This window comes from Dermacentor variabilis, chromosome 7, assembly GCF_050947875.1.
Source record: "Dermacentor variabilis isolate Ectoservices chromosome 7, ASM5094787v1, whole genome shotgun sequence".
In the NCBI taxonomy this organism is placed as follows: domain Eukaryota; kingdom Metazoa; phylum Arthropoda; class Arachnida; order Ixodida; family Ixodidae; genus Dermacentor; species Dermacentor variabilis.
Window position 1 is genome coordinate 129962932 of NC_134574.1, and position 23199 is coordinate 129986130.

Below are 23199 nucleotides of genomic sequence, written 5' to 3' on the forward strand. Positions count from 1 at the left end.
GACTTACCTTTATTTTTTTTCAGCAAGTTTAGTTAGTAAAGTTTATGAAATGTGAACTCAGTGTGCGAACTGTTTAACAGGAATGTCAGATATGAGAACGTCAGATATTACATGCTCGTCATACTTAGAAGACACCCATCCAGCCATTTGAAAAAAATATCACTGATGTATAATGTTCAGAAACAACGAAAGTGAGCCCACTATGCAACTGTACTGCAAGTGAGGTTAAACAACACCCAGATGTTTACCTTCCAGCTCCTTTCTCCAAAACACTTGCAAATATTTATCAAACTTGCAGGAAATGTCCAATAAGAAGTGTCTCAAGATGTAGGCAGTATGTTTTAAACATTGCTACATTCTGCAGCATTTTTCCTTTTGATGCACTATCTTGGAATTCACAAATATGTACACAGCATTTGAGGGGGTTAACATTATGGCTGTGTGCTGACCCACAAACTGTAGGGGCATGTAAGACAGTGTCTTGTGTATGAATTCATAAAAGTGTGCTTTTGATACTCTCATCTTTTAAAGCACATGCTAAAAGTCATGTACACGATTTTCCTGAGGCACTTGTTCTTTTCTCTCCTTTTCTTTTCTCAAAGAGCACTGACCTGCTTCACTTTCTGCAAGTCTCGCAGGAATGCCTTGTCGTTGACCAGCGGCTTCAGCTTGGTCAGCTGCTCCAGGTGCACGATCCAGTCCTCGCCAATTTTCTGGGAACAACAGATAGGAAGGCGACAACAACTTCAAACCCAGAGCTGATAGGCACACTGAGTCAGTTTTGGATCAGAAGTATGGAGTGAATTGAAACATGGGGCTGTATTCTCGAATGATTGCTTGCGGAGGAGGTATTTTAATTTTTGCGTGATGTGGCATCCAGCACAATGCCTCATTGGAGTGAGGCATTCTGCCTGTCAACGTATCTAATCAGGAACTGCTGAAAGTGATAAACCATGATATCACAAAGTAACATTTCACCCAAAAATGCTTTCGTTATACCTGATATTCATTATAAGCACATACTTGTTGCATGCCGATATCAAGAAATTTATATTTATGTAATTACATCTGATAATTTGTTACATCTGTGTTCTTTATAGTACTAGGTTTCACTGTATAATGGCTTTTTTAATATGCCTAAATTCAGATTATGACATAACAAAACTTCAGCACCCAAATAGTGATGGTTGCAACTATACCAAGCCTGTGGCACGTGGCGTGGTTTGTGTCACAGCCTTGAGGTGTCGCCACCATCGAAACAACAACAGCCCACCACTGGCAGTGGTAATCGAAGTGACAGCTGAGCCCTTGTATTGTAAACTTTATTTGTAATGCTTCAAACCAATATGTAAACAGAAACATTTCTCTTTTAAATTTTAAACTCTTCGAAGCAAATTGAGCTTAAAGGCTGAAAAGCTTTATATCGTGACTACTTCTGGAATGGATAACCGCAAAAGAGAGAGTAGGTAGTCTGGGCCAGAAGAACAGTGAATAGAATTCGCCCTTGTGAAAGCCACGTGTTTATGCTCAAATCGACCTGTAGTTTGTCGATTATTGTGAACGAAGTAGTGTGGCATTGTCAGCTACATAAGTGGAGGAACTTTAGATGCCAGCTTGCAATGTGGCAGGATGTATTTCTTCAATCACCAGAGGACAGATTCTGTTCCCTAGAGGTGTTCGACGAGACTGTATGTAGTATCTTTTTGCACATAAACACTTAGGCATGTTGCACACCAGTATATCTTCTGAAATGCTATTTACATGCTTTTATTTCATGTAAACATCGATGCTGTTATAATAAAGCTGTTTATTTGCAGCAAGTTGATGTGATTAGCACTGTCATTTTGCTCAGCCTATGCAGCAGCACCAACCTTCAAAGGTAAATGTACAGGCTAACTTATTATGTGAACGAGACGAAATTGTCGTATACCTACGGGCAGTGCAAGAGCAATAGCAGAAGCAGACGACGCTGACTTCGGTCGTCTGCTGTGCACTATTCCTCACAACCGTCATTGTGCTTTCAACCCACATTTAACTTTCCAAGCAACTAGAAATCATGCATACATTGCCTGTCGTTTTTAAATTTCGGTTATAAGTGAATATATTCAAAACTTCAGCTAGTATTAGTAGGTGAACATTGTTCTGGTGTCAGTGCAACTACCATCACAATCCAGGCGGCACTAGCGTCGCCTGCGAAAATCGGCCCCATTGTCCCTATGGGAACATCACAGGCTTGCCTATACACTGTCCTTTTCAAAAGAAGAAAACTTAGGTAAGGTCACTGCACAAAATTCATTCACAATATTGCATTTACATTTAATTGCACTTGTCGCATGTCATGCATCTCTGATATACAGACGCCAACTGATCATTCGGACTAGACGGTGATTGCCAAACAGCCCGAATAATTGCGAGTCTGAAATGCTGAACTTTCCAGAACATAAGAAATATTGTTACACAAGTCGCAAAAAAAGCTGTGCCATACTCTCGGTTCATCGCTTTCAGGGATACCTTCTATTTCGTGGGACTAGTGCAAGATGTGCTGGCACCTGCAAGCGACGACATCTTCGGTACAGTGCCAAGCTCGCTGTCTTACAGTGATAACTGTTGTCTGCCATCGATGCATCTAGTGATAATCACTGAAAATATTGCAAGAGTGAAAGTATCTTTTAAAATGATCCAAGAATATTACCCAATTTTGTCAATGTGTTTTTTGCTAGTATAGCAGCTTGGGCTTGTTGGTTTTCCATCCTGGTGTTAACAGTGCAAAATGTAGATGGGACACGAGACGAGAAGATGACACCACAAGCACTAACTTTTTTTGCGCTGTTAACACCAGGGTCAATATGTTGTTACATACATGTATGCTTGCCTTTGTCCCAGACAATTCATGCCCACATTTTTGTAGTGATGCCCATTTTTATGCTATTCCTTTCCATGCTTCGTCAGTCAGTAGTCAGAACAATGCCTTGCCCATATTAACAGGATCAGTTGGCCACGAATGGCAGATGATAATAGTTACACAGAATCAAGCGGAAAGCATTGCTACGAAATCGAGGCCTGCATCTCAACTGTTGCCATGCTGTCATTACACCGAGACGAAAGTAGTACAGTCAATGCATCCATGGAGTCTTCATCCCCTGGCAACATAACAAAAGTTGACAGCAGTGTAATAGCCGATTTATCATGTATTTCTTCGCAACAGCCAATGTCTGGCATTTCGCTTGCACAGATGTCGAGTGCTGAGTTGACGCCACTTCACACTGCTTGAAGAATCTGCCCGGAACCGCGTTGCTATACAACACAACACGGTTCGGCATTTACGTTAATGAAACTCGCATGACAAATCACGCAAGTAGCCTTTACGACTTACTGTCTTGGCTTAGCGTGTCCTGCGGTTTGGGCGCGGTTGGAGAGTGCTGCCAGTGACGTATCAAAACCCAAATATCCCTATTCTTGCTCAATTCAGTGGCCAAATTAGCATGCAGTTGTGCAGTTGGTGCCCAAATTATCGCGCAGCACACTGTAAGGTGTCCAAAATTTCGGTCGGAGGAGCTGTTCGAATAATCAAGCATGTCCAAATTATCGGTCGGGAACTGTAGCTGCGCACAAAATGAGATTACACATGCCACAACCAAACCTAGAAAAAAAAATTGCCATAAAGTGGCTGCAAAGGGCGAGGCTCACATCGGCGATGAGATCGGCCAGACTAGGGTTGCAGAGCAGGAGCCACCGGCGGGGAGTAATGCCATTGGTCTTGTTCAGGAAACGCTCGGGGTACATCTCGTAGAAGTCCTTGAACCTGCAGATGCCAGCAGCGGGGGCCATATTTTGCTTTCAATGTTTTTCCATCCTCGCATAAAATGCATAATGCTGAGCCCAAACTATTGCAGGTGTGAGCCATTTTGTGCGAAAGATGAAAAGTGAATGGGAACGAAGGATATGGAAATTATACATGATACAGTCCCAGGCATGTGTTTCAGATGACGCTCCTCACTGCAAGCATGCAGGAACAGTCAGTAAGGCAGTGGTCCAATACTCGCCAAAAACAGCTAAATAGATAGTTAAGTAGACAGCAGCCATCTTAAGTCTCAACACAATTTTGACAAAGCTAGCATAGAAAGCAGCCTCCCAAAGACAGCATCCAACTCAAAAACAATGCAGGCTACTCTGCTGTCCAGACAAGATAGCAGCTGAACAAATTGTTCGGGAACTTGAAGGGAAGCTCGCCTGCGCACAAGACAATGCAGTAATGGTTTCTTAAGTGTTTAATGCAGGCTATGTTGTGTTTTCATAGGTTTGCACACCAAAAAAGTTACAATGAGCAACAATATGCACTTCGCTTAGCTTTTTCTTGTTGACGCAACGTGAAGTCAAGTCTCAGATGTATGCCAGGTCTGCCCCCCATGTCACCCTATTATGGGTTATAATTAAATCTTCCTACAGGGTGTTTGAGAATGCAATTACAATGAATGCAAAATTCTTGAAAAGAAGAAAAAAAAGCAGGATGTCGCATCCGCCAGTGTGCTGCACACCTTTGCCGCACCAGCCTTTGTGCCATGCACCCCTCACGGGATGCCTTTGTCGCATGACCGACCTTGCATGCCTCTCCCGTTTTCCTGTCACCCCTCTAACATTGGCGCAGTCGACCTGTGTATCGGAGGGGTGGGAGGGAGATGGGAGAGGGGTGCGTGATGTGTAGGGCGATGTAATGAAGGCGCGCCACGCACGGTGCAAAGACGGGTGTGGCGAAGCTAGGTGTGCGGCAGGCAGGCGAATGCGGAGGCTTGCATTCATTTTATTTCTTTTGCTGGATTTCACTTTTCTTTTTGGCAGTGACAACCAGCGGCCAGATTTGCTTGTTATAGCCAGTAGTGTGGCATGGGAACATTGTAGTAAGCAGTCTATTTTACCGTGTAACGCAGGCAAATGTTCACTGTGCTGGGGCTACTCATTGTTGTCTGAGCATTGTTAAAACTGGCAATGCTATAAGCGGCTTCGACTAACTTTTTAAAAAATTACAATGTGTGATATCTGCCCCTTGCACTTTTTTTCATGCAAACCGGTTATAACAATGCAATTTTACTGGCATTTGAATATTGTCATATGTGGGTTAGACAACTTAACTGTGTGTTGGTTGCATAGTGTCCATCGGCTTTAATAATAAAAAATTTTTCAGAGGTGGCATAACAACAGGCACAGTTCTGGCTCATCTTAATTTGTGCGAAAGCAGACAGCTTTGTTGTCGAACCGCTGTTTGCAGCGCATATACTCACAAGTCCTTCTTGAGGATCTCGGAGTGGATCCGTGCCACGCCGTTGATCTTGTGCGAACACACGATGGCCAGGTGAGCCATGTTGATGCGCTTCTCGCCTTCTTCCTCAACCAGCGACATACGCCGCAACCGGTCGTGGTCCCCGGGGTATTTCTTGCTCACGTCCTGGAACAAGCACGCTTGCAAATTGACCGGCATATGGTGGAACCAGTCGGTTAGAACGGCATACCAGACACAAGGGTATGGCAACCGTGGTGAAGTAGGCATGAGCATGCATTATCTGGTGAAGTAAGCCACACAGTGATGCTGCATTGTATGCTGCCATATAAACCATGCACAGTCCAAATTTGTTATTGTTTTACTTTGTTATTGCTTAACAGTTGTTGCTTTACTAAAACTTTCACTAAAACAAGAATTTTCTTACTGAATCGCTTTTTGTTTCTTTTTTGTAATTATGTCTCGTGCTGCTAGGTCAGCAGCTGCATGATAGTAGAAACATCTTAAGAAGAAGCTTTGAAATTAGACCTGCTACACTTATTGGCTTAGTGTCCTTCAAAAAAGCATCTGTTCCCTTGAGATCAATGTTCAGTAAATTAAACTCTTGATAAACGGAACTTATTTCAATGGTCCCTTAAGTTACCCAGTTAAAGAGAGTACACTATACTTCATTAAATTGATGTTGCTATATCAATGTTCAACTGTATAACAGCGTAATAACAAATAGTGCTGAAAATGACATCTCAATGCAAGTTACAACAAGGATCATTATAGTACTAATCATCACCCCATTCAAGTGAACTGTAGTACAAGGGCCTCGTCAAGCAAGCTCCATCTCCATCTCCATCACTAGTTGTAACAAAGGATAAAATTGCTACTTGGCTAAACTTCGACATACACTAAATTAGAGACCACAAGCAAACATCACAGGCTCACCTGCAGGCTTCCCGTGCACAACCTAATACAAAGCTTGCATTACCCATTTTGTTTTGGCATTGCTTTGAAGATTTTTTGCATTATCTCACTTCTCATAATTTGCGACACTTTGTTTAGCATGGAAGAACAGTAACAGGATTTTAACAGTCGGTTATTGTAAAGTAATTAGTTTGAAATATTCGAAGATACCAAACAGTTCCTTTTCGAATATGAATGCTGTGTGTCATATTCAATTCGTATTCAAGACTTTAAATATTCAAAACCCCTAGTATATAGGTATATAGTCAACAACCGACCTTACGGATGCCCGATTGTTCGGACGTCTTCGTGGCACCGCCACATACCCTATAGAGTCAATATAAGAACATCGAAAATTTCGGAAGCAAAAAAAAAAAAAAACTTTCGCCGTCTGATTTGACGGACTGTATACCATGACCGCAGGTCCGAAACGGCAACAGTTGAAGCCACCACTGCTGCCATTTTGATTACCTCGCCGCCTCCAACTGGCGCTCTCGCACGCAGATCCGCTGGCAGCCATGGCCACCACCGCGGCAACGCTAGGCCTAGCTACTTCGACGTTCGCTACCAAGCTGCTTGCTGTTCGGTGGCGTATTCTTCATTAATACAATTTGCCGCTGTTAGCAGTGGCGCCGACTCTGCCTTTGTAATCCTGCTTCGAATCTCGGAAAGCACGACACTTTGCACAATGGCGTTTCCCGAAAGTCAGCTTCGCCTCGATACTACGCGATAACGCATACGAAATGTGCTGCGGCGAAGCACATCAAGAGTGGGAAGGGGCAATTGTCACGGGCACGGCAAGATTTCCTTAATTACACACACGTGCACCCGCCGTCACCTATCGCAGTACGAGCACCGATCCACAGGTGTACATCCTTAGAGCTGTTTTGGACGTGCATGTGGCGATTACAGCCCTTGGGGACAGAACATCCGAAAAATTTAATGCGTGCCTTAAAGCACGCATTCAATTTTTCGGACGTTCTGGGGGCCTGTAGGGAGTAGTCCCAAAGGTCGGACGTTGGCTCTTATAGAATAATGTATATAAATATAAAAAAATTTCATCGTGGAGCATTTGCTTTTTAAACCTGATTCAAACTTTTTGGCTATCCAGGAGCAGGGTATTTTTGAGGCGGGAATATTCAAAATAAGTCTGTTTTTCATGTCATTCTCGGACTGATACACTGACTAATGCCCACTATAACATTCTGCCAACGACTTTTTTTATTCATAAAAAAACATTGCCGCATTCCAAAACTGTACGTTGGGCTACTAGGGATGCCATAGTTGATGGCCCCAGATTAAGTAAGACCACCCGGGAGTATATTAATGTGCAGTCAAAGCACACTACACGAGTGTCGTTGCAATCCACCCCATCAGAATGCAGTCACCATGGCTCAGAATCAAACCCAGACAATCAGCTGAATGCCATATTCACTTATCCACTGTGGCGGTCATTGGCCAATTTTGATCATGGTATAGATGCTCCCCGACCATGTGGTATCCGCCATGGCTGTTCCAAGGAACCCGTGAGGCAATTACTACTGCCGAGACACAGAAACACTGAATGAACGAGATTCATGATTTACCGAAGTTTCCCGCTGCAGGTACAACTTTGTTGCATTGAGATTCGACTGTACGAGACTTACGCCAAGGAAACGGGCGTTGATTTCAAAGATGATCTGCAGGTGGCGCGGAAGCATGTTCTGCAACATGGAGCATGGCCAGCGCTCCAAGGCCTCTGGCAGCACCGTGTGGTTCGTGTAGGCACATGTCTTTGTCGTCAGTTCCAGAGCCTAGAAAAACAAAAAGCAGAAAAAAACGTGAACGAGTGAAAAACCCTTTGTGCAAGAATGAAAGTTGTTTGCGCCCTCAGCGCGAAAATTAATTAGGCCTGATCTCTGATAACCAAGAGAGATGTGTTTTCAACAACATAGTCCTCCACTTTTACAGTGCACTTTTGTCTGTCAGTGCATGAGCAGAACTCCAAATTTTGACCGCCGAGATTTTTTTTACAGCGAAGCTGTTTATGGCTAGGGTTCTGTGCATTTTTCGTGTCCGTCAACAAATCTGTATAAGCAGAAACTACCATCATCAGCAATGGCTTGTACCATTGCTGATGGCACACCAAGGTCAATGTTTCGTTTTCATTTCATGCTGCAACCCCAGTGCCGGTATGTCAGCAAGACATCATAGATTTCAATATATATTTTTTGTAGTCTTGCCATTATGACACTGTAATAGAATTTAGAATAGAAAGTTAACTGGGCTCAAGCAGACGGTGTCAAATCCATGCTGTCAGAGCAAGCTGGTGCGAGAACGTTAACGTGATGTCGCCACCAGTCTTTCAGTTGCAACTGCAAGCCCCTTCTCACGGTAACTAGTAGGTACGTTCCATTTGCCTGCACCACCTGAACCCATTCATGACGAATGCACACTGCCATTCGTTTCAGCAGTGCAGCAATGGCACCCTCTAAACCACGGCGTTCGTTTCAAAAGGTGCAGGAAAGGTGAAGGGCTATTCACGATTTTGCTGCACCCTCTCTACTGTCGGTGCCAGCTTGGTGCGGACGGACATACAGGCATGAAACAGCAGGGCAGCAGATGACGCAGCACGCATGCTCAAGCATCGTTAAAACCCCGCTCATGTGCGTCTGCTGTGTCTATGCAAGCGCGGGTGTATTTACGCCTCAGAAACCGATCATACCAGCAGTTCAGGACCTCTCAAACTTATGCAGTCCGTGCACATTAGTCCGAAAAAACAAAAAGCCTGCACCACGTCTGCACCCTGGCTTTTGTTTCAAGTGTTGCCCTGTGCCTGCACCGAAGAAATCGTGCTGCACAATTTCTAACTTCTCGTGAATCGCCATGGACTGGTTTCACAGTGGTGCAGGCAAATCGAACGGACCTAGTGGCTTCTTTGGAACCACAAAAGGGTAATTTAGTGGCACAGTTCAAGTTTACCATCTCTTTAGTGTTCCTTTAATGTGCACCCAAAGCACAGCACACGGCCATTTTATAAGTGAAGCTTTCTTTTGCGAACCCTCCCAGACTTTCCTGACCATGGCTGCTGGTTGACTGCTGCTGCTGTCCTGTTAAGTAGCTCACTTAAAAAGAAAAAGGGGGGGGGATGAATTACGCACTCAACACTGGGATCGAACCTTGGCCTCCCAGCACAGCAACCCTAAGCTGTAACCATTGTGCCGCACACACGATTGCATATATACTCCTATCGTGGCAATGCCTACTGGCTCCTTGATAATCGCCGCGCATTGATCGGAATGGTTTCCATACTATGGCACAACGGGAACTGGGCCAAGAAGCAGGTGGTACATATTGTACCAACGCCAGCTAGCTCTTTGATACGATAGCTGAGTGTTGATTTCCATACTACGGCACATGCCTACAACAGGGCATCGACTAAGAAACAGGCGGTACATTTAAAATAGATTAGTAATCGTTGCCAATCACCATTCATACCTAAACTGCTGCAGCGTTGTCAACAAAGTAGAACAGCTTGAAGGCAGCCTTTGCTCGCTTGACCCCGACATAGCAGTATTGATGAAAACCTGATTAAGTGAAGATATATATGATAGCAAATTTGCCCTGATAAAATGCAAAATAATGCGCAAAGACCGTGATAGAAGAGGAGTGGGCGTAGCCATTGTTACGAAACATTCCCTTCAAATTTTAAGGATGCCGGACACCTCGGGAGTAGAAAGCATTTTCTGCAACTTTTGCATTAACAACGTCAAATACATTCTTGGTACTGTATACAGGCCCCCTAACTCGCCTGTTGCAAACTTGGAATGCTTAAAAGAATACATGTACACCCATATAAAACAAGCAGCTAAACTAATCTTAGCCGGTGATTTTAACCTGCCAAATGTTGACTGGAGCACATTCACGTCCCGCTCCACCACAAATATTGATAGTGAAATAATTGATATTGCTTTTAATTTTGACTTATTACAGGTAGTTAACGATTTCACTAGAACCCACAAAGATTCAAATGCAGTTCTCAATCTATTTTTGTAAGTGGAAATATACAACATGATGTCTCATGTATGGTCACAGACTGCATTTCAGATCATCAAGCAGTGGTATTGTCATTGCAATGTGCTCCTCACAGTAAAAATGACAAGATTCAGTATTATCAGAATTTTTCTCGTGCAGATGACGCGTCTGTAATTGATACACTGGCATTTCATCTGGTTTCATCAACAACACTACTAGCATGAGTGATCTGTGGCTTTTATTTAAAGGCATTATATTCAACTGCATGCGAGTTTGTTCCAAAGATTGTGAGGAAAGCTATACGTTGGAATCCCTGGATTTCCCGGGAGACGTTGCGCGAGCAATGCAAGCTTAAACAGCTTAAAAATTCAGAAAAAATGCAAACTTGTTCAAATTTCGAAAGGGTCATTGAGGAAGTGTCAAATAAGTTAAAACAAATGATCATAAATTATAAAGAGAACTACTTTAATATACAGCTTCCTAGTTTTATGAAAACGTTTCTAGGGAGATTCTGGAGGACAATGACTCATTCTTCTTCCCTGCCTGATATATTTATAACAGACGGTAAGAGTGCACACGATGAGCCGGTTGTATGTTCTGCTTTTAACAATCATTTCAAGAGTGTATTCACAATGGATGATGGTTGTCTGCGTTCTTTTTACATGGATTTGCCTTCCATTCCTGATATTGTTATTTCTGAGAATGGTATATATCACTTACTCTTAAAAATTGATGAAAAAAAATCCCCTGGTCCAGATGGTATACCAAATGCCTTCTTAAAAGCTATGCCGAGTGGTGTGCGAAACACTTGGAAATTTTGTTTAGTAAATTGCTTCAGGATGGCATACTTCTGGATGACTGGAAAACAGCAATAATGTAACCCTTACACAAATCAGGAAACAAGAATTGTATAAAAAAAACTATCTACCAATTTCTCTGACTTCAACAACATGCAAAATTTTCAAGCACACAATCTATAAGCATGTAATCTGCTTCCTTGATGAACATGGTGTAAACGCTCAACACTGATTTTGGCAGGGCTTTTCCACAAACACTCATTTAGCAGAAACAATTCACGATTTTGCCAACACAATAAATAGAAAGCAAACCGACGCTATATTCATGGATTTCAGTAAAGCACTCGACAAAGTAGCCCACAACAAATTATTTTAAAAATTCAGTTTTATACTTGGAAACGATAAGTTATTCAAATGGATACAAGTGTACCTAACTAACAGTTTCTGATTCGTTAGGATAAACCAGACTTCCTCCAACACATTACCTGTTGCCTCTGGTATTCCCCAGGGATTCGTGCTGGGTCCTCTTATATTGCCTTATTGCCTCTTGCCTTATATAAATGATATTGTCAATAATCTATCAGTCAAAATTAAACTTTACGTGGATGACTGTATACTATATGATCAAATTGACTCACCCCAAGATCAAATCAGGCTAAATAGTGACTTTGGCAAAATAGTTGCATGGTGCCATCGATGGCAAATGGCTATTAACTATGAAAAAAAAACAGTCTTTATGAGAATAACACTAAAAAAAAAGCCCCTTCTCTTCCACTATTTTGCCCAGAACACTTATATCTCCGAAGTATCTCACTATAAATATCTCGGTATACACATCTCACAATTTTTCCTGGTCAAAACATACTGACAATGTAATGGCTAATTGTCTTCGCAAACTGACCTTCAAGCTCAGCCAAGGTCAAACTGGGACTTAGCTTGCCAATAGCAACTGCTGCTGCTTACACCACGCGGGCGCACATATATTGAAGATGATCTACGATGTGGACAAAGTGCACCAAGTGCTGGTAGCTTCGTATGCGCTGAGCTTTCAACACTTCATCAGCCTGGTTACGCCCATTGCAGGGCAAAGGCCTCCCCCATACTTCTCCAACCACACCGATCATGTGCTAATTGTGGCCATGTTGTCCTGCAAACTTCTTAATCTCATCCGTCTACCTAACTTTCTGCCGCCCCCTGCTACGCTTCCCTTCCCCTTGTAATCCAGTCCGTAACCCTTAATGACCATCGGTTATCTTATACCTCCTCATTACATGCACTGCCCATGGCCATTTCTTTTTCTTGATTTCAACTGCGATGTCATTAACTCGCATTTATTCCCTCACCAAATCTGCTCTCTTCTTATCCCCTTAATGTTACACCCATCATTCTTTCCATAGCTCGTTGCATCGTCCTCAATTTAAGTAGAGCCCTTTTCGTAAGCCTGCTGGTTTTTGCCCCGTAGGTGTTACTAGTAAGACACAGCTGTTATAGAGTTTTCTCTTGAGGGATAATGGTAACCTGCTGTTCATGATCTGAGAATGCCTGCCAAACACACCCCAGCCCATTCTTATTCTTCTGATTATTTCAGTCTCATGATCCGAATCTGCGGTCACTACCTGCCCTAAGTAGATGTATTCCCTAACCACTTCCAGTGCCTTGCCACCTATCGTAAACTGCTGTTTTCTTCCAAGACTATTAAACATTAGTTTTCTGCAGATTAATTTTCAGACCCACCCTTCTGCTTTGCCTCTCCAGGTCAGTGAGCATGCATTGCAATTGGTCCCCTGAGTTACTAAGCAAGGCAATATCATCAGTGAATTGCAAGTTACTAAGGTATTCTCCATTAACTCTTATCCCCAATTCTTCCCAATCCAGGTCTCTGAATACCTCCCGTAAACATGCTGTGAATAGCATTGGAGAGATCGTATCTCCCTGCCTGACGCCTTTCTTTATTGGGATTTTGTTGCTTTCTTTGTGGAGGACTACGGTGGCTGTGGAGCCGCTATAGATATCTTTCAGTATTTTTACATACGGCTCGTCTACACCCCGATTCCGTAGTGCCTCCATGACTGCTGAGGTTTCGTCCGAATCAAACGCTTTTTCGTAATCAATGAAAGCTATTACGAGAAAGCGTAATTGCATAACGCAAACTAAGCGTTGCTTAGTTTGCGTTGAAGCAAGACATAGCACGAAGGTCAATTTGCTTGCTGCTGCTGCCGTGTCGAGCAACATCTGTGTGTTGTCTTGTGCTGCAATCGTAAATGCGGTAGTTGCTGACGGCACCGAGCAGCGTCTGTGCCCTTTCCCAAAGCGAGCAAAACCATGCTATCGCTCGACAAACTTGGTTTACCCGCATTCAACCACGGCAATCTTTTTTCTAATCTCTACCAACTAGTTGAACCTCTTGTCCTTCTAAAAGATTTGTTATCACACTTCAAAAGAAATTACCTTGCCGAAATCGAGGCCCTCGATGTCCACGAAGATGCGGATGAGCTCCGGAATGGCAAGCGCCGGGTGTGTGTCGTTGAGTTGGATGGCCACCTTGTCCGGGAACTGGTCCAGGTGGGTGCGCACCGCGTCTGTCTGACCAAACTTGGAAGATTTGTAACGGCGAAGGATGTCCTGCAGCGTCGCCGCGACCATGAAGTACTCCTGCTTCAGACGAAGCTCCTTGCCCTCGAACACCTGGGGAAGGCAGAGGCAAGAGGTTCACAGATTGAAATACGATGAAATACAGCTTCACCGAATTCTTTGAGCGAACATTAAAACAACACGACAGACTTTAATGCCCCAGTACAACTGACAGGTGGAGTTCATTGGAGTTCATTGAAAGAACTTGCAGAAAATTTGACTCGTTTTTAGCTAGTTTATTAGATAGCTGTCAACCCAGTAATCATTGCACAAAGTCTCAATTACTTGAGAGTGCAGCAAAAAATTAATTACGTGACTTTCTTTTAATGAGAACACTTCAACATGCACACCAAGTGCATCACGGCTTTGAATGTGAATAAGGAAGCTATTGATGTTGCCAAAGTGTAGGCATGTGCACACTAATGGACATAATGCCAAAAGCCAAGTCCATTCAACACTCGACTGGACAAGAACAAGAGGTGTGAGCAGGTTGCAAGACAAGCGCACCGGTAAATGGGTCAATTCGGCAGCTTACAGCAACACGGTCACTGTCACGGCCACCACCTTGGGCTGACCAGCACGCTCTCCAATTTTCGATGCTGCATGACCACCGCCTCTACTTCTGGCAACGTGAATGGTCTCCTTTTTCCCATAGGTCCCACAATTATGTGTGGGGCTCTCAAGGAGTTCAGGCTTTGTATGGTGTTTATGGAGTCGGCGGCTACCCAAAAAAAGACAATGTCGGGACAAAAAATTTGCTTGTCAGTATTCGTTTAGGAGGAAGCCTTGAAACAGGGAACAATTGGGAACAGAAAAAGTGTCTTGCTCGGCGTTGACTTCACCGAATTCGATTAGGTTTGTTGAATTTAAAACAAGTTAAAGGCTGCGAACTGTAGGAGTAAATTTTTGTTCAGGTCATTAATTTTAGAAAGATTTTTACAAAAAAGAAACAGAAGAAAGACAGAGAATGAAGTTTATCACTTTAAATCTACAATAACACATCATAGCACAATTCAATAAACTGCACATACTGATGCATCTAAAACAGACAAAACTGATTTATTATAAACCACTCTGAAATGTGCCAGTAATAAGCAAACGAGACTTTTGCAAAACCCTCATCAGCTCTGAAACAATTTCATTTATTGTGATAAACCAATTTGTCACATTCGTCTGTTTGAGATGCTCGAACAGATGCAGTTTACAAAAATGGAGACTTCTGTTTTCGTGTGCTAAGTTATGTATTCGTAAACTTAGCGTTGCAATTGTTTTTAACTTAAAAATTTTAGACAACATAAACATACTGAAGGTCCTAAATCAAAATCCTGCTTCATACAGTCAGTAGAATTCGGCCCTCTCTCCCAAATGCAGCTAACTTTATTCGAATCGGTTCAGTGCTTGCCTAGTAAGAGTACTTATGCCTTTCACATGTACAGTCGAACCCACTTATAACAATACCGGGTATAATAATAATGAGCAGCCATGACACTGAAATTTTGTCTGTTTTGTGGTAAAATAAACTGCTTACTACAATGTTGGCATGCCTCATTATAGGTTATAACAATTAAATTTGGCTACTGGGTGTCTGTGCCGAAAGGAAAAGAAACGTTAAGCCTTGGAAAATAAAAATATAATGCCAGTCAACAGCGGTTGACATTGAAGGAAAACAAGGTCTTCCAGGGTGTATTAGTACACCGTGTGGTTTGTTGTTTAAGAGGAAAGACAGGCCTAACCTGCAAGACCTTGTCTTTTGTCAATATTATCTGCTGCTGAGTTGCCTCAACTCTGCCTACACCACCTTACCCTGGTTTAGCATCACCTGATTCTTGTACCCCTAGACACGGTTTTTGGGCCTAGATGGGACATACAAAAGGAATGACACACACACATTTTCCTTTTGCATGTCCCACCTAGCGCCAAAAAACCATGCTTAGTAAACCACACAAACATGCCCAAGAATGTCATTTGCTAGTGAAAGAGTGTCTATGTGCATGCGCGTGTGTGTCCATGTGTAAGTATGCATGTGCATGTCCATGCGTGAGGATGTATGTGCGTGTGTGTTAATGCATGTGACTGTATTCGGTTTCATGCCTATCTCCTATGGCTTCAAAGTGCAAACTAAACCAGCAAGTTTCACTAGAGAGAGAGAGAGAGAGAGAAGCATTTATTTGTAACAAGATTGGGTGACACTAGACTCACATTGTCATTGGGGTAGAGCACCCTGGAGATGTTCTCTGCAAGGTTCCTGTCGAGGACAGCCTGAATGTAGTCACCGTTGTTGACTGCACAGATTCAGGCACAACACTCGTTTAAAGTGCCGCCACATCCAAATGTGCAGACAAGGACTGACAACACAAAGCATTCTGTGGCTCAAAGGACAATGCAACACACCCTTCACAAAGCCCTCATTGAATAATAATGTGATGCTTGATGGTATGAATTGTGCATTGCTGAGAAAATTTTGACGCCTTTTGTCCGGTCTTCATTTCCCTCAGAATAGCGAAAACTGCAATCAGGCTGCAACCACAACTATGCTGCTGCTGCATACCATGGTATAACACTGCAATCTATATATGATTAAAGAAAAGGACTACAGATATTCTTTCAGATCTTGCCAAACCACAGCTCAGTGCTGACCTCTAATGTTAGGTATGTTGATCTTTACACCCAATTTATTTCCACGAACCAAATTTTGGTTATACAACAACATTCTGGTACTGTGTTTTTTTTACTCAGTACAGCTTCAAGGTAATCTGGAGGATAAGACTCATTAATGGCAGCCTACATTACAGATCTTACTGCTGATAATTCAGGTGGGTTGAGTTGTTCAGGCTGAGAGACTCTGTAGACCAACAATAGGAACCACACTCACTCACATTATCATGAACCACGAAAAGATTACCACACAACACACTTACAGAAGCGAAGGTTGAAGTTGATGGGCGACTTGCATGACCACAAGCGCATGGTGTTGACAACGTTGTTGCGGAACCCGGGAATGGGGTTGTCGTAGGGCATGGCAAACACAACCTGAAAATTCAGGTGTAATCAGGAACATTTAACGGTTTTATGCTAAATGTCTCTAAATATGACCAAGGTGCTTGAAAGATCACATGGTGCAGCACTTCAGCCAATAAGGCAGAAATGTCTGGAACCAATTGGCACCGAATTGATTCCGGGCTGCTCTATACATAGAATTTCTCAGTGCAAGCATGCCCTTGCCATCAGAGGAGGCTTGGCAAACAAGACAAGATGCAAAACAGAAGGACGGGTAGAGACTTACCAAAAGTAGTATACAGTATTGATCATGGTAAGGCTAATGTTTCGATCTAGTATCCCAAAAGTGTTATTTTTCAAGCTGGCATTTGCTTAGCCAACTTGGCCTTTACAGTATACCTTTAAAGCAATGTGTGTCAAACGTGAGTGTCAGAGTCAACGGAGGCCTCTGCAGGACTAGACGCAGAATGTGCAGCCACTGACCTGTGCGTCGACCCATTTGAAGCCCTTGTCGGTCTTCTCCACACGGCCGTAAAAGTTGACAGGAATCATGTACTCTGGGCGAGCTTTCTCCCACGGGTTGCCAAAGCGAAGCCAGTCGTCTGGCACCTCAGTCTGTAACACAGGAAGCAGGTCGCACGCAACAGCAATGACTACAATGAAATAAGTGTATAGAGGGGCTGCGTGACTAGATTTAGTGCAGAAAAGACAACCAAGGGGACAAACAAACATCCGCTCCCAACTATACTCCAATTTCATACATGGCAGGCACTGTTATGGAGGCTAGATATATGAAATATGAAAAATATGAAGGGGCATAGGAAAATATAGCCACCTGTCATGTAGATACAGGTATCGTGCCACTACCTCGCTTGCTTCATGTTCGCCTGACGGGGATGCGCAAGCAGCACATCATTCTTGGGCATCTAATGAGCACATAAGAGTGGTTCTCTTTGGCACTTCAGTTTTGATTTTCCGTGTGAAATCGGCCTTAATTCAGTATGCTGCAAAATTTAGTGGCACCTACTTTTCATTTCTGGAAACAGTTATGAGCACCTTGGATCATGCACTTCTAATCTTCCATTGCAGTCAATCATTGGGCTGTTTTGGCTAAGTTAAGTCTAATTTGCATAATACTCGCCTAATTGTACCTTGAGTATTTTTCAAAAGCAATAAAGAGGAAATCATTTAATTATCTCATCTTCTGTACATCTCATCTTCATCTCTCTGTACATACGCATGTGTACATATACTGCCAGCATAGTATTCAAGCCGACATTACTCTGATCGCCAACACACCCACCTGCTCGCCATTGGTGATCTTCTGCGTGAAGATACCATACTCGTAGCGGATGCCGTATCCGTAGGCTGCCAGGCCTAGTGTGGCCATGGAATCGAGGAAGCAGGCCGCCAGCCGACCCAGGCCGCCATTGCCCAAACCGGCATCCTCCTCGAGTTCCTCCAGTTCCTCGATGTCCAGACCCATCTGCGCAGACCAACGTAGAAGGCTCCAAGTTGTGGTCAACACAAGTGTGTGCAAAAAAAAAAAACGTTGGCAGTTTCACCAAAAAGGCGAAGCATTGACAGCAAGAGTGAAGTTCAGCGTGGCACTTGAACTGCTCGGACAGCGTTCCAGCTATATGCAGGTGCTACATGTTGGCATGACGTAGCATACAAGGCAACTCTTGCTGGGCAATAGGAACAGCACCCTGGCAGCTACCGGGCGTCTCGCAATGCATAACGCTGGCATGATGAGCACTGTCAGTGGCATTGCAGGCATCGCACCTCAATGACGCATGCGATATATTAAATTGTGTTAGCCTGATGTTCCCTGGTCAGACCAGAGCATACACACAGCAGCTCAGCAGGAACTCTAGTGTGATGTATAGTGTGCATGGGCACAATGTTCATGCCAGCAGCAGAAGGCAGAATACTGCCATTGCTCGGCCAATATAGCGTTGACGGTGCATCCAATTGGCTCATCGTTTTCAGTCAATAATCTCCGCATCTCTGGAAGCCCTTTAACCTTCCAAAACAGTTAAACAAAAATACAGTATACGAAAAAGTCATAGTTTTGTCCAAAAGGAGAAGCATTGATTGCAATAGCAAATTAGTATATGATGTAAAACGTAAGGATAGTAATTTTATCGGCCGTATAAACTTGGTAAACATTCGCTTACTAACGAAATTGACAAGCATGGTGTCACATGCACACAAGCAAACATGAACACATCCCCCTCGATGACTTTACACTCGCTGTTGCAATGCTGCAGTGAGGAAGCGCGGCAGCAGCAGCGAGTGAATTGACCTTCATGCTGCCTCTTGCTTCAACGAGAACTAAGTGGCGAGAACACAGCGCCCACGAAGCCATTAGCATTCAGTGCACTCTGTGTGCATTGCAGATCGCTTTCAAGGTACGGCCCGTGCGGCTGCACCATATGCAGCAGCCACCAGAGTAAGACCCTCTTCCCCTCACCATGACAGTGAATTTATTTGTTTTTTTTTCAGATTCCAACCACTGACACTGTAGCCAACACAGAAATGCACAACTCTAGACTGCGGCAGAAGCACCTAAATAAATGCTTTGTTTTGCTGAGCTCCTGCATCAAGAGACAGCATTCATGGATGTATATTTATATTTCGTGGTAAACATGGTAAACTTGCAATAATTCTTTCTTTTTATTGCGATAAAGACTTGCCCTTAAGGCATAATTCTTGGTGCATATATGTGTATTATATGTGTGCTGTGAGGCCTGTGTTTTGTATGAATTGAAGCAGTGTTTTGTGGAATCTGTTGTCATGTATCCAGCGGTCATAGCTGGTTGTCACACTGTAGCGGAGGCAGGCTTGCAGCAGGAGACGCGAGCGTTCCGATTTTAAGCCGGTACATGTCCATATTAGGTGGTATGCATCTGCTTCCATCACAGGAACGGAGCAGTATGGACACGTAGCACCCAGTGGTAAATGCGAACAGTTCCACCTTGAGATAACAGCCGGTGTAAGGGCCACCCCGGCCCGAAGCCTCCTAAGCACAACTTCCTCCGCCCTAGTAAGGTGAAGGGGGAGGGAGCGGACACACGGTGGGATAAGAGCACGTGTGTCCTGCCGGAGAAAAGTTTTACAGGCTCGGAGCAAGTTAAGGGGTTGAGGTGGGAGGGGAATAGGCAGAAGATCAGGTTTAGGAGGGCAGTGTGCCTGCTTTCAATTCAATTCAAGCTCTGCTAATTTTAAATACTGTTTAATTAAATGAAATCACCTGATTTTCATTGGCCTAATGCCATTCTGCTGCATTTGGAAGCTACTCCAATTCAAGTATCCCCACCATCTTAATTTAGCTTTTTGGCTGCCCAGAAGTAGGGAAATTCAGCCATTAACAGCTGATGAAAAGACATTCACGAGGTGCGGACCGGTTAAATATGCTCACTTATCATGCTTGGACTAATACAATATTGGGCACCCACTAGAATAGTATGCCGATGACCTGGTCTTGTATTCATGATTGATGAAAAAAACATTAAGTTATGCCATTTACTGTTCTGAAACTGTGCTATGGGGGTGATTTAATGTGTACCTAAATTTAAGGAAACGAGGGTTCATGCATCCTACATTGTGTTTCTTTAATGTTGGGTTACTTTGAACAAAAATATTTGTGATTCCTAGAAACACAAAGTAATGCAACCCAACCGCACTTAGAAAGCAGAGCCAGTTAGTCATAAGTACTAGTGACAACTGGAAAATGAGGGTTTGAATAAAAATGTCTACCATTTAGCCCTCCTCACAGAGCCTTGAACCTACAAGCAGAACTTCATGCCTGGAAGAGGTTGTAAATTGTATGAACCCAGTTACAACCCTGCCAAGCAAAAGGTGCGAAGAAGTCTACGTACTCAACAACTACCCCAACTGCTGACATGTGTTTCCTATCAGTATGAGGCTTTCCTAATAAAAGTTTTGCTGATTTTGAGGCTCATTTGCCAACTCAAACCTGGCTAAATCTTTACGAGTGCCTGACCCTGCCAATTCAGCAAAAAGAAACGGAGATTGAGATTACATTAACTGCTGCCTCCTCGCAGCAGGGGTCATCAATCTTGACACTGCTTTGCATGTGGAGCAGCACGCATCACATCCCTACGCATCTTTCCAGAAAGCTTATCCCGAGTCCCTGAACCTTATCAATGCAGCTGTAAGTGTGCCCTGCTCTTGGCTTGGAGCATGCCAGAGAAAGGGCCTGTTTATACCTCGAGAGCCCACGAAGGTCAAACTGCCCATTATCAGTTCGTATGAGAGGGTCTCCCATCCTCCTATCACTCAGGCCAACAACAACCAACCTAGGAGGTGTGAAGTGCATAAAAAAAATTGCGTGTAGCACGCATTAACATGCACATGAGACGTTCATTGTCTCACTGCTGTTAAAGCGCAGCCTCTTCAGCTAAAAAGAATATTTTAATTTTAAGAGAAAGCTTTAATCTGATTTCCCTTTCGAAACACTACAATGTGAAAAGCACGATAGTTCATGTAGAAGTGCTGAACCTATTTAAAATAAATTATTTGCATTTAAGAGAGAAAGCAAAGTCCTCTACCTACTGTTGCAATCGCCGAAAGTTTGCAATTTAAGAAATGAAAGAAGCAAAAAGTTCACACTTTTGATATTTTGCACCAAAACGTATCGCTATTCTGTAAACTGTATTTATTAGAGAGGATGAAGCAGTGAAATGTGATAGCTTACAAGGCTTGTGAAACCATACTACCAACATAATTTGCTATGCGTAAATTAGTGGTCATTTCAGAGCTGTGGAAGCATCAATTTTAGCCACTTCATGTGCACTAACTGATATGTAGTTCACGGTACTGCAATAAGTGTTTGTTGTGAAGCTATGGAGTTGCGAACCTTGACACTTTACTTTCATTTTTCACCAATTTTCTGAAAAATATCTGTCCTATCATAAAAGGCCTTGATGAAAAATCTGCTCACTGCATACGGTAGATTTTTTATGTTCCTCTTTTAAATGCAACAAACATCATTCGTTCCCATGTACATTTGAATGGGAGCATTTAAGGTAAAGCTTCCTATGGAAGCACTGCAAACACAGGGTAGCTTCATGGCATTCAGGTAGTTGCAAAGCAGCAAGACGGTTGTACACACTACAATTAAAGTAACATTTTGGGTTAATCTGGATTGCTAAATTACAATTTCACATTGCCATAAAGGCCACTCTTACAATGAAAAGAGGCCTATTAAACTAGAAAAATAAAAAAAAACAATTAGAAGACTTGTGAAGATGCCAACTTGAAGTTCCCACACTAGCTTCCCACCGTGTCACAAACTACATAACAGTGTTTGCTTGGGGCTAGGTAATTGCTTATCAATAAACAAGAGTTGCACCATTCTAAAAGGAATGAAGACTCGGCCTGGTGAGCTTTTCAGCCTTGAAACAGGCCAAACATGTGACAGTGTTAATGTTTTTGACACCACACTGGTATGCTACTATATTATTTATCCCCTAATTTCTGCAATGTAAATGCAAATGGCGGCTCAAGGGAATAACTCGCTCGGCTAAAATCATTTAGTGCTGTTCTTTAGAGTACATTTTTAATGTTGCCGTCTATGCATGGTAGTTGGAGAACGTTCCTTTCACACAGCTGTGCAATTTAAAGGCCTATAGCAATGAAATTTCACTTTGGCTAAGTCGGTTATAAGTAAGTGGTATATATGACAGCTGTCCCAGAATCACGAACACATGCTGATCTCGCAACCAGGCTGATGATGGCTCTTGGCGTTTTGGGCTCTAGCCATTTCTGGCCACCAATGACACTGGCCTTTTGTTTTTCTTCAGAGTTTTGGCGTTAAAAACATGCTTTATTGAAACTTCTGTGATGGATCCATTCATATTACAAAATTTTGTATGAAACATTCTGTGTCTGCATTATCAGAAATTAGGCTTCTTACACAGGTCCAAAATTTAGTTGCAGTTGACCTTCAATTAGACCAGTGCCCACACCTTGAACACAAGCGGTCAGTACTTTTACCACAAACCAAACATGAAAGGTAAATCATGTTCAAACCAAGAAACGAAGCAGGACATAAGAAAGAAGGGCTGCCCCTGGGTTGTAGCGCTGGAAACGCTTTGCTTTCTAGCCAGCGTGGGAAAAGCTGCGGAGTCGCCGTTTCTCTACGCACCTGGTAGAGGGCCTCATCACAGGCATTCTGGATGCCGAGGTTCACCATGGTGTTGGTGAGAGAACGGCCCATGTAGTACTCCAAAGAGAGGTAGTACACCCGCTGAAAAAAAACACACCAAATTAGACACGCATTAGCACTACACCTCGGCAGGTTCACCACTCACACAACACAGTCAAAGGCTTCTGAATGATGCATCAGTAAGGCAGCCAAGGGAATATGCATATGCGTAAGCATGTGCATGTGTGTGTGGAAAGAAAGCTGAAAACATGGTGGACTCACAAATTTTTATTAAGTAACGGAATTGGGTGCAGCTGGCTGTAAATAACACTTCACGATAAACTGTTGGCTCATTCCCC

The 23199-nt window shown here is 43.2% G+C and overlaps 1 protein-coding gene across 1 annotated transcript in view; it reads right to left on the minus strand.

The window, feature by feature from the left end:
* LOC142587922 (glycogen phosphorylase-like) overlaps positions 1 to 23199 on the minus strand; it is a 48382-nt gene that overhangs the window by 16410 nt on the left and 8773 nt on the right. Inside the window, exons 2-11 of the mRNA XM_075699296.1 lie at positions 22841 to 22942; positions 17969 to 18151; positions 17149 to 17280; positions 16587 to 16698; positions 15868 to 15950; positions 13486 to 13722; positions 7873 to 8019; positions 5277 to 5440; positions 3688 to 3802; positions 612 to 713 (exon numbers count right to left, since the gene is read on the minus strand). Of these exons, the coding sequence (XP_075555411.1) occupies positions 612 to 713; positions 3688 to 3802; positions 5277 to 5440; positions 7873 to 8019; positions 13486 to 13722; positions 15868 to 15950; positions 16587 to 16698; positions 17149 to 17280; positions 17969 to 18151; positions 22841 to 22942 (1377 nt within the window). The remainder of the gene's footprint in view (positions 1 to 611; positions 714 to 3687; positions 3803 to 5276; positions 5441 to 7872; positions 8020 to 13485; positions 13723 to 15867; positions 15951 to 16586; positions 16699 to 17148; positions 17281 to 17968; positions 18152 to 22840; positions 22943 to 23199) is intronic.